General features: G+C 44.7%; 1 protein-coding gene across 1 annotated transcript in view; it reads right to left on the bottom strand.

The window, feature by feature from the left end:
* Positions 1-12,177, bottom strand: part of cacna1g (calcium channel, voltage-dependent, T type, alpha 1G subunit) — a 382,705-nt gene that overhangs the window by 109,715 nt on the left and 260,813 nt on the right. Inside the window, exons 15-18 of the mRNA XM_083787505.1 lie at positions 10,406-10,611; positions 7,245-7,625; positions 4,179-4,346; positions 776-876 (exon numbers count right to left, since the gene is read on the bottom strand). Of these exons, the coding sequence (XP_083643631.1) occupies positions 776-876; positions 4,179-4,346; positions 7,245-7,625; positions 10,406-10,611 (856 nt within the window). The remainder of the gene's footprint in view (positions 1-775; positions 877-4,178; positions 4,347-7,244; positions 7,626-10,405; positions 10,612-12,177) is intronic.

The following is a 12,177-nucleotide window of genomic DNA, read 5'->3' as shown; positions in this document are numbered from 1 at the left end:
TTAAGTATGCGCTTAGTCACTTTCGAGTTTCCACCACTGTACAAAGAAGGTGAGAGGGTTGGAGGAGGAGGAGGCGGAGGAGGCGGAGGCGGAGGAGGAGAAGGAGGAGGAGGAGGAGGGGGAGGAGGAGGGGGAGGGGGAGGAGGAGGAGGGGGAGGAGGAGGGGGAGGGGGAGGAGGAGAAGGAGGAGGGGGAGGGTGAGGAGGAGGAGGAGGGGGAGGAGAGGGAATTAGCGACGTATATTCGAGAGAGAGAACAGTCAGCAGCACGCCATGGGGCAGACAATACCTCCGTCCGTCCGTCCCTCCCTCCCTCCCTCCCTCCCTCTCAATCCCCTCTAACCTTCCCCGCTTCCCTTCCTTCCTTCACTCTGCCCTTGCTGGCTCACCCCCCGACGCGGCGGCGGAAACATACGGGATGAGTCGACGCGGGAGGGGGAAGCGGCGGCTTTGAGGGCTGCGTGTGTCGTGTGCCCTCTGCGGCTTGAAGGAGAAAGAATGTGCGCTGATGATTGAGGGGGAAGGAGGGAGGGGGATTTCACCCATTTAGGCCCGACGTCGAAATGAAAATCCTGACAGTTTTCTGAAATACCTCATGTTTCTGTATCAGTGGAGCTCAGTATTTAATCTCAAGGACCCCAAACATTTTATGTATTTGGCCGCCGACCCCCATCTGAAAATATGTTGTTCCAGGGACCCCTCAGAAGCAAAGATTTGAGTTTAAAACATTTGCTCTGAAAGCAGACATATTGAAAGACTTGAGCCACCAGACGTACCTGGACTCTGGAGGGAAGAGGTAGAGCGACCAGGTGTCTCTCTGTCGACACCACTCAGGCTGCTTCTTCTCCAGCCAGCGGAACATCCTGGCAAAACGGCCCTGTAGAGAGGAGAGGAGAGGAGAGAGAGAGAGAGAGAGAGAGAGAGAGAGAGAGAGAGAGAGACGTCACACACATCCACAAAGCACACACACATCCATGTTCTCTCATGCATGCACACAGCGCACACACACACACACACACACACACACACACATCCATATTCTCTCATGTATGCACACAGCACACACGCATATCCATCCAGTCAAATCCATGAGAGCTCATTGAGCTTGAAGAATGTATAAATGTTTAACCTCGCCTCACCAGGCTTTCCACCTCCGAGGAATGCCTGGTCTCTGTTACAAAAGTGCCGTGTGAACCAGTCTGGAGCGGATGATATCGTTACATCATGTTGTAGTATTGTTTTGTAGTCATCGGGCAGGAAGAATCATCCGCAACTTCCTTTTCCCTCAAACCGGAAGAATAACAATAAAAGCTCTCGTAGGCTATATATTATTGATAAAAATTGGTTTGAGGGAAAAGGAAGTTCCGGATGACTGATGACTACGAAACAATACTACAACATGACGTAGCGATATCATCCTGATGACTACAAAACAATACTACAACATGACGTAGCGATATCATCCTGATGACTACAAAACAATACTACAACATGACGTAGCGATATCATCCTGATGACTACAAAACGATACTACGGTACAACATGACGTAGCGATATCATCCTGATGACTACGAAACGATACTACAACATGACGTAGCGATATCATCCTGATGACTACAGAATAATACTACAACATGACGTAGCGATATCATCCTGATGACTACAAAACAATACTACAACATGACGTAGCGATATCATCCTGATGACTACAAAACAATACCACAACATGACGTAGCGATATCATCCTGATGACTACAAAACAATACTACAACATGACGTAGCGATATCATCCTGATGACTACAAAACAATACTACAACATGACGTAGCGATATCATCCTGACTACAAAACAATACCACAACATGACGTAGCGATATCATCCTGATGACTACAAAACAATACTACAACATGACGTAGCGATATCATCCTGATGACTACAAAACAATACTACAACATGACGTAGCGATATCATCCTGATGACTACAAAACAATACTACAACATGACGTAGCGATATCATCCTGATGACTACAAAACAATACCACAACATGACGTAGCGATATCATCCTGATGACTACAAAACAATACCACAACATGACGTAGCGATATCATCCTGATGACTATGAAACAATACTACAACATGACGTAGCGATATCATCCTGATGACTACAAAACAATACTACAACATGACGTAGCGATATCATCCTGATGACTACAAAACAATACCACAACATGACGTAGCGATATCATCCTGATGACTACAAAACAATACTACAACATGACGTAGCGATATCATCCTGATGACTACAAAACAATACTACAACATGACGTAGCGATATCATCCTGATGACTACAGAACAATACTACAACATGACGTAGCGATATCATCCTGACTACAAAACAATACCACAACATGACGTAGCGATATCATCCTGATGACTACAAAACAATACTACAACATGACGTAGCGATATCATCCTGATGACTACAAAACAATACTACAACATGACGTAGCGATATCATCCTGATGACTACAAAACAATACTACAACATGACGTAGCGATATCATCCTGATGACTACAAAACAATACCACAACATGACGTAGCGATATCATCCTGATGACTACAAAACAATACCACAACATGACGTAGCGATATCATCCTGATGACTATGAAACAATACTACAACATGACGTAGCGATATCATCCTGATGACTACAAAACAATACTACAACATGACGTAGCGATATCATCCTGATGACTACAAAACAATACCACAACATGACGTAGCGATATCATCCTGATGACTACAAAACAATACTACAACATGACGTAGCGATATCATCCTGATGACTACAAAACAATACTACAACATGACGTAGCGATATCATCCTGATGACTACAGAACAATACTACAACATGACGTAGCGATATCATCCGCTCCCGACCGTATCATAAACCCGAAAAGGAACGCTGCCCAGGCTAGTCTGGCACGGCCGCATGGTCACAGATATTAACTAGAAAAAGTGCCCTTCTGGGCACAGGTCTCCACCAGGATTTCTTCCTCAGCCTAGTGGGAATATGCGTCCACAGTTTCATCGCAATCGGACGCTGCGTTGAGGAGTTGTGGCGATTTGTACAAAGCGGGCTACTCCTGAAAACTGTAGGAGCCAATCGTGGCCAATCAGGATGGAATATGAGAAATCAAACAAACCTGTCTTGATCACATGACTATGGAGATCATGTGTACCGATTTGCGTGAAATTTGGATAAAATCTGAAGGAGTAATAATAGAAAATGTGTTTTACATATGTCGGCCTCCTGGTGGCGCTATAAAGAGCAGATGTGAAAAATTCCAGGCAAAGGTTTTTCCTTGGCCTCTAGGGAGTTGGCATACAAAGTTATCCACAGATCCGTGCAGTTAGAGGAAATCTGAAAGACCGGTTTCGTTGAATGGCTCTAGAGAGACTGTGTACCAATTTGCGTGATGTTTGGACAAAATCTGTAGGTGTACTGTGCAAAAACTTGTTTTGCACAAAGCGGCCTCCTGGTGGCGCTATAACAGGCCGTTCTGGAAAGCTTGGGGCAGAGGTTCATCGTTGGCATCCAGGGAGTGTGTGTGCAAAATTTGGCATGGACCGGGTTAACGGTGCCGGAGATTAGCTGCTCACACACGGACGGACACACACACGGACGGACGGACGGACGGACGGACGGAGTGCAAAACATACTCTCCCCCCATGCCTTCGGCCTGGTGGAGACAATGACGCAATAATAATGTGACCGTCAATGGCTCTGTCTCTTTTGTTCCGTGTATTTCTAATGTTTGAAGGCAGCATAATCCGTATAATATCTACAGACTAAATCTACAGTTGATTTAGTCGACTAAAATGTATTTTGGCGGGTCTTGATGCCGTCGTAATGAGTGTTTTTACACTTGCTGAAAATAGCAACAGCATGCAACCAAGTGTAAAATGACTTATACTGGATCTCTTGTCCACTAGTCCCTTCCTAACATTTTAGTCTAGTTTTTATTTGTCGACGAAATTGTCAGTATATTTAGTCTTAGTTTTAGTCATCGTAGCTTAGTTTTTATTTAGTTTCCATTTGTTTTTGTCAGTGAAAATAGGTAGTCGACGAAAACAAATTTAGTCGACGAAAACAACACTACAGCAGACTAACCAAGGCGGGCTCCTCCTCTACGTTCTCCTCCTCGGTGTTGTCCTCCAGGGAGAGCTGGGTCGTGGGCCCCAGGGCCGACGGGGAGCCCTTGCCGTTGCAGTCGCTGTGGCCGCCCAGCGACGGCGGCCTGGAGCTGTGCATGCTGGCCGAGCGGTGCAGGAACGGTACCTGGAGAGGGAAAGGAATGGCATTTTGGACGTGAATTTAATTTTAGGACACGCTCTGTGTGTAGGCTCTATGTATACGCCATTTTGGAAATAGCTCATCCTACTTCCTCTTCCAGCTTCCATCACAGGTGTTACCGTTACTAATGAAGGCTCTGTTCCATTCAGCAGGGTCAGGGTGCTGTTTTTGTGCATGTAGGACTCACTGGAAAGTGGAAAGTAACACTTCTGCTACAGCAGTGCATCTCAAAGTGTCCTTGAGTGGGTTCCAAATGGCCCCGTACCGGTGTGTACCTCTGAGAGTGTACAAATGGTTCATGGGGGTCCATGGTAGAGACCATAGAGTATATATGAATAGAGAAGACACCCGAGTTCTCCTCCCATCCACTTGCATTAAGTTGCTCAAAAGCGCATGAGGCGATTTCACTCCTCCTTCCTGGTAGGAACAGAGTGCATTCTGGGACGGATTGCAATGGTGAGTGGCCCCAAACACATGAACACGCTGCCGTTGAACACGCACGAGCGTCGTCCGTCGTGAGCGTGTACAATGATAGTCAACGGACATGCGCGTTCATGTGTTTGGGGCCAGGCTGCAATACCTTAATTCGGCCATTATGTCCATTTCGCCTCAGGGTTTCCTCTGGGTGCCTTCTCTATTCATATATACTCTAAGGTAGAGACCGACCGATAATCGGCGCGCCGATATATCGGCCGCCGATATGACCATATATGGGCCTGACCGATTGGATCATATTGGTGAAAATTTCTCCGATTGGCCGATACATGCTGCAAACCTAGTGTAATGATTTATTTTCTCCAGCAGAGTGCACCGAGGTGTCTCGTGTGTGTGTGCGTGTGTGTTACGGACCACGGTCCTTTTGATTATTTGTTATTTGTTTAAGTATAATTATTATTTATGGTGGCTACTAAATTAGGATAATAATTATAAGTTTGGTATTTGTTATTATGTTTTAGGACATAACAAGTAACAAGTTGTATTTCTTTTGCTACAGTACTCAAGTGAATTGACAGACATGGCTCTGAGTGACAGGTCCCTGATTGGACCTGCCCCCCTCTGGTCCTTATTGGTTCTCCCTGACATCACCAGTTTCCTGTTGGCTGGGCACTCTTCCTGTTTCTGTATAAAGTCTCAGTTGAACTTCTGCTCTGGAGGGGACGACAGCATTCTGCAGCAGAGATTCGATCCCTCTAGTCCTCTCTTGTGCCTGCCTTATTATTTTGTTTGCTCTTAGTTCTGGTTCCTTGCTGTAAGTTATGATTTGTTTTGTTTAGTCCAGTTTTTGTTTAAAGTAATCTTTATTATATTATATTATGAGTCTGTAAAACCTGCTATCTATCCTTGTTTAAAAAGCCCGGTTCCTACCTCCACCATGTAGGAGTGCCAGGTCTTTTCGTTTGTTACCTTATTGTAATTTTGGTTAGTTAGGGTAGTTAGGGATTTAGAATTGTCTTTTGTTTAAATTCTGTTAGGGCCTTTAGGTAAGGGTAAACTTTTGTTTTCTAGTTAGATTCGTTTTGTTAGTATAGCACCTGCAATCTAATTGTACAAATTGTCTCTGCAACTGAAAGAAAAGAGCTGCTACAAATAAATTGAAGTTATTTTCACCCTGTCTCCTCTCAAATTGTGTCATGTCCCTTCACCCTAGAAGGTCCATAACAGTGTGTGTAGAAGAGAGAGAGAGAGAGAGAGAGAGAGCACTGCTTTACTCCGTGCTGACAGAAAACAGCCACAACACGTTAAAAGTACTTTGTTTGTTGTACTTACTTGAAAAGAAGGAGGAGCAGCCACGCTTATTCATGATAAGTTCTGGGATAGAAAATTGCACTAAATACTGTTATTCATGACGGTAGCAGCTGCAGCCTCTGCTAGCTAACTAGCAAGCTAACTGCAAGCTAACTAGCTATCCAAATGCTAACCAAAACAAACTCTTGAGCAGGGTTGCCACATTTCTTGAGAGAGAAACAAGCAACCAGGTCTATAAAAATGTTAATAGGCCAGATCAAAGTCAGAAATTCAGAAAAAGTCAGAATATTTGTCTAAAATAAGCAACTATAGGGCTGACTGTCAAACTGTGTTGGCCAATGTTGTTTTAGAGCAGTGGAAGGACTACCAATATTTTAAAGCAACTTTACAGATAAACAAGTCCATATAATGAAAATAATGATCAGACTTGGCAATATATTATATATAATTATACTCCAAGAGCATACAAATGGAACCAAATAGACCCTGATTTTCATAGTTAAATTAACACTGATGATAGCTGTGTACTCCCAGAGAATGGTATCAAATGGGGGTCTGTGGCCTAATGCATACTATAGGCTACTAGTGTGTAAACTGTGTTGTATATGCTATAGGCCCCTCTTATTTAGCTGCTACAGTATTTATTTACTCTTTGTGAGAAGTAAAAAAATATATATAAGCCTTGAAAAGTCATTGGTTTAAGAAAGCAGGGCTGTCTGTACTACTGTCACTTTTGCATAATCATATCAGTGCAAAAATCTTTGCACAATCCTCACAGAAAAGGCGTGTTTTTATTCCAGTTTAAAGAAATCACTATATCGGTGATTGCTACCCTCTATCGTATCGGTTATCGGATCGGTCACAAAACTCCATATCGGTCGGTCTCTAGTCCATGGGGGAACATGGAGGTGATTGAAAGTAAAATGTCTGAGAACCAATGTACACTAAACGGAAAACAAAGCCTTAGTTAGTTAGTTGCTGCGAGAGTGCAGGTCTAGCCGCAACACCAACTTGGGATTAAACAATTAGTCTTAATTAGTATGAATTAGTCTGCAGCCCCCCCCCCCCCCCCCCCCAGGGGGAGACCACGCTGTGAGAACCGTGGCTGTATTGTACTGTACTGTTTAATACATATACCTGCAGTGTGGTGTCGGGGGGCAAGTCCATGGAGCTGCGCGTCTCCACCGACTCCATCCTGCGGTGCCTGGTGGGCCGCTGGGGCTGCTGGGACATGGAGTCCGTCCGGGCCAGGGAGGTGGTGTCGCCCCCCTCCCCTCCTCCTCCTCCTCCTCCTCCTCCACCCCCGTCCTCCTCCGAGCTGGAGCCTCGCTCTCCGGAGAGGAGCGAGCGGCGCTCCCCGGACTGGTGCCGGGCGTGGTGGCGCTTGTTGAGGGAGGGGGCGCGGCCCAGGCTGTTCCAGCTGGAGCGGCGGCTGGTCCGGCCGCTGCCGCTACCGCTGGAGCTCCACGGCCCGGCGCCACCGCCGCCGCCGTGGGGGGAGGAGCTACGGACGCTGGTCTGTGGGAAAGAAAGGTGGTCAAACCAGTGGTTGGAAAATAAAGTATACTCAACTGTTTTACTTGAGTAAAAGTATCAATACTAGAGTTGGGGCTGTATTTTGCGTGTCTTAAGTACCAGGTCTTATTACCTAACTTTAGTAAACTAAAGACCTGGAGGCGTGATCAATGCTCTTTGGCCACTCAGAATAGCCAAATGGCATTGATCACGCCTCCAGGTCTTTAGTTTACTCAAGTTAGGTAATATGACATGGTACTTAAGACACGCAAAATACAGCCCTTGGTGTCGAAGTGTCCTTTAGCAAGACGCTGAACCCCAAATTGCTCCCGATGTGCTGGTTGGTGCCTTGCATGGTTTCCGCCGCCATCGGTGTATGAATGGGTGAATGTAATGCACAGTCTATGTAAAGCGCCTTTGGATAAAGGTTCTATATAAATGCACCATTTACCATTTACCAATACTGCAAAATGTAGTAAAAGTACGGAATTCAAAATGTACTTAAGGTATACCAAAAGTAAAAGTATACTCGTTATGCAGAATGTCAAGTTTTCCAAATGTGCAAAAATATTTTATACATCACTGCTCCAAAATGCAAATGAATGTCACAGTATGTTCCAGCACACTTCATTGCATGCTGGTCGTTGACAAGTCAATGTTTTACCAACTCATACGGAAGTATTTCTGAATGCTTTTTTGGCAATAACATGTATATAGTCTGCCATGGCAATAAAGCACAAGTATACGTCACTAGCTGCACACCTGAAATACAGAGTGTAACAGAGAGGGAGAGAGAGAGAGAGAGAGAGAGAGAGAGAGAGAGAGAGAGAGAGAGAGAGAGAGAGAGAGAGAGAGAGAGAGATTGTGAAGAAATCTGGAAGTCTTTATCCGGCTCCGTTCCGGACCATTGACGTGTTAAATTGAGAGTGTCGACGGCGGCAGTCAAGTAGAATATGGCCGCTATTACTTGATTGTTTGACTGGCACGACACATTAATCATCGTCAATCACCTCGACCTCCTCCTCTGCACGCCAGCACAGCCACACGGCGACGCAGGCCTGAGCGACCAGGGCACTATACTTATCCTCTTAGCACGCATGCATTAGCAGTCACCTCGTGGAACGCCGAGAGATGAGTGATTTGAGATGCTTGATGAGCTTTCATCTCCAATGGGGTTTCCCTCTCTCTGTGTGTGTGTGTGTGTGTGTGTGTGTGTGTGTGTGTGTGTGTGTGTGCGTGCGTACGTGCGTGCGTGCAGCGGGACAGACAGCAGTCGACAGGTGATTTGAGATGCTTAATGACATTTCAAACTAAAAGTCATTGTTGCATTTGATAATGAGATTTGGGGTTAAGATTAACACATCTGTGGTGCATCCACCAATTAGATTTAATTTAGCTATACACATTCATTTGTCATTTGTATCTGTGCATATTGAAGTGTTTTTGTTTCACACATCTGCTACTTCAAAGAAATGTATAGTCTAATTGTAACTGTACACTTTTGAAAAGAAAAACAAATGAGTATAATCATAACTGATAACTAAGCATGTTTTAGGGGGGGAATCACGACATGAACGAGGAGATGAAGGTTGGGTTATAAGCCCCGTTTCTCACAAAAAAACATGCAGTGATCCCGGTCTCGATACTGCCTCCCCCTGGCCAGCCGGGGCACCTGATGGACGGGAAAGGAACCGGTTGGAATAACGTGTTCCTTCCACGTGCCACGTGCTTGCTGAAAATAGCAGATCTATCTTAGTTTTAGTCATCATGGCATAGTTTTCATTTAGTTTCCATTTAGTTTTCCTCAGTGGAAAAAGGTAGTCGACGGACATTTTTCGTCTTAGTTTTAGTCGACGTAAACAACACTGATATAGAGCGGCGCAGTCCCTCCCCCTTTCAGAACAACGAACGGCACAGGAAATGAAAACGCAATGCATTTCCCCATAGGCAGTTTTTATGTAATTTATTTAAAGACCTTTTAAATAATTGCAAAGAAGACAAACAACAAAAAAAGTGTTGTAACCTGCCGTTTTTTTCTACTTTCTAATTCTTTGTTTGGCCCGAAATATTGTGTGTGTTGTCATGATTTGTCACGACAAGAGTTGGCTTCGTACGACGCTTAAAAGGTCTTTAAATAAATTAAATAAAAACTGCTTATGGGGAAATGCATTGCGTTTTCATTTCCTGGGCCGTTCGTTGTTCTGAAAGGGGGAGGGACTGTGCCGCTCTATAGAAGGAAGTCCGTTGCTCTCCCCGAGGTTGGTGGAGGGAGTGTAGCGCCCAGGATTACATTAGATAATTGACACTGAGGCCCATTTTCCACCGGTTGGTTCCCAGTTGGAACCGATTCAGTTCTTTTTGGTTTTTAGCCAGAGCCAGAGCTCCAAAATTGAAACTTTAATTATGAATTGAGTGGGCAAAACCATACCTATATTAGATTTGTATCACCATTAAACTTCCCCAATTGAGTACTTACACGAAGACAATGATTTATTGTATTACAAATTTTACATTTTTAAATTATGCAAATGAGGCATTAAGTAGGAAAATATGCAAAATAATTGAAAATATGAAAAAGCTACTACTGTGGAAGGGTTATCAAGTATTCATTTACTTGTATTGATCCTATAAACAATTTAATATAGGGTATAGTTTGCCCACCAATTTTGGAGCTCTGGCTAAAAACCAAAAAGAACTGAACCGGTGGAAAAGGGGTCTGAGTGAAAAAATCAAGAGAACATAGCCCCTGTTTTGAGACACAAAGAGAAAGAGGAAGCACTAACCGGTGACTTGTCGTAGAATGCCGGGTCGACGTCGGACACGTTGCTGGCGCGGCGCGGCGCCTCGCAGCCCGGGACGACAGGGTCGCCGCCGCCGCCGCCCGGGGGCGCGGGCAGCTTGGGCACGGGCATGGGCGTGGCGGCCGTGTGGGTGATGAGAGGAGGGGTCAGGCTGCTCTTCAGGTCCACGTGGCCGTTTATGGGCACTGCTGGCGAACAAAACAGAGAAAGAGGCATTCCTGCTGGTGAAAAACAAGACAACATGTGTGTACACTTTTAAGGCACTGGTCCTAAACACTGGGTCGGGACCCAAGGTTGGGTCGCTGGCCAATCTTTATGGGTCCTTTTGATTTTAGTTTCCTATATTTGGTTTTTTTTATAGTTATTTCAAAACGTGAAAAAAAGAAGAAAAAAAAAACATTCCCAAAGAAGCTAAAAATTTCATGAATTAATTAATTGATTTTTTTTCTCTCAGTAATTTCATAAAGAAATCAATGGAAAATGTACGGAAATTACATACATTATAGAAAACAAAATGTTGAAGAAGTTGTGAAAATTCACTATAGTTTGGGAACCGTCTAACCATCTATTCTCTCTTTTGGGTTTTCAGGCTAAAGGGTTTGTGAACCACCCCTGAGGCTCCATTTCCAGTGAGCACTACAGGTTTAGTCGTTGGTTCAGGCAGTCAGCTCGATAGAGCGCGACCTATACCTGATCAGGTGACTATAGTCTCATGCACTCATGAGACTCACAGTCTCATGCACCTGATCAGAGTGGCTATTTAGACTTCTAAAACGGTTAGTCCCAATACTTGATTCTGATTGGCTGGTTACCGTCACGTGACGTCTAAGCACCGCCCGGCTCATATGACTGTGAATGTGTGGCTCCAGGCGGCCCCGTGAAGACATCAAGCGCTATTCTCCCGTCACATATAGTCTACTTGCCGAGCAAAACAAGGAAGTGATGTGGCTCGCTCTGGTGGCGCAAAGCGTAGCTACTTTTGTGAATTTAATAGTTTTATTAGGTTAATATTGCTATATGTTTGTAACCGTTTTAGAAAAGCAATAAGCCACTCGAGGCCCCAGCTTACCGGGTATTTTACAATGGCTGGGAGGTAGAAGACCCTCCGCTGCGCGTTGTAAAATACCCGATAACCTGAGACCTCTCGTGGCTTATTGCTTAATTCTCTATACCTATACCTGCTGATTCCTGGATTCCTGGCTTCTCTCCTGCTGTGCAGACGTGCGTCGCTGCTGCTGCCTATAGCCTGCTAAGGCGCGATTCATACTCCTATTTTAGAGCCGGATAAAAGTCGGTTCGGCTCTGTATAGAGCCTACAATGTGACGTCATTTGAGGTTTGGGGGGGGGGGGGGTAATTAAAAAACTTCAGTGCACTGTGCCTACACATGTTGCGACTGAAGGTCGCAACATGTGTAGGCACAATGCAAGGAATAAATGCATTCGCCATGTATCCGAAGGAAGTCTGATCCAATCACTTTTAGATTTCTCCAGTTTAATCCTGAGTTTAAGTTTTGTTGTGTTCAAGATCTGATTTTAGGCATGTTTAAGCCTCCAGGAAAATAATCCACTGTTTTTCATTAAAACGTCTTTGTCTTACTGTCCAGTTAGGATTGTGTTGAAGTCCAGTGCATTTTAGAGCTTCAATGCCGTGAGCCATGAAATGTTGCACAAATCTTGTGGTTGTCTTTTTTCCATTGTTAATATTGTACCTGTGTTGTCCCAACCTTGTACCTATTGGTTTACCCGTTTCTCC

Source organism: Protomyctophum parallelum, assembly GCF_964188405.1.
Source record: "Protomyctophum parallelum genome assembly, chromosome: 17".
NCBI lineage: Eukaryota > Metazoa > Chordata > Actinopteri > Myctophiformes > Myctophidae > Protomyctophum > Protomyctophum parallelum.
This window is presented reverse-complemented; position numbering and strand designations above follow the sequence as displayed.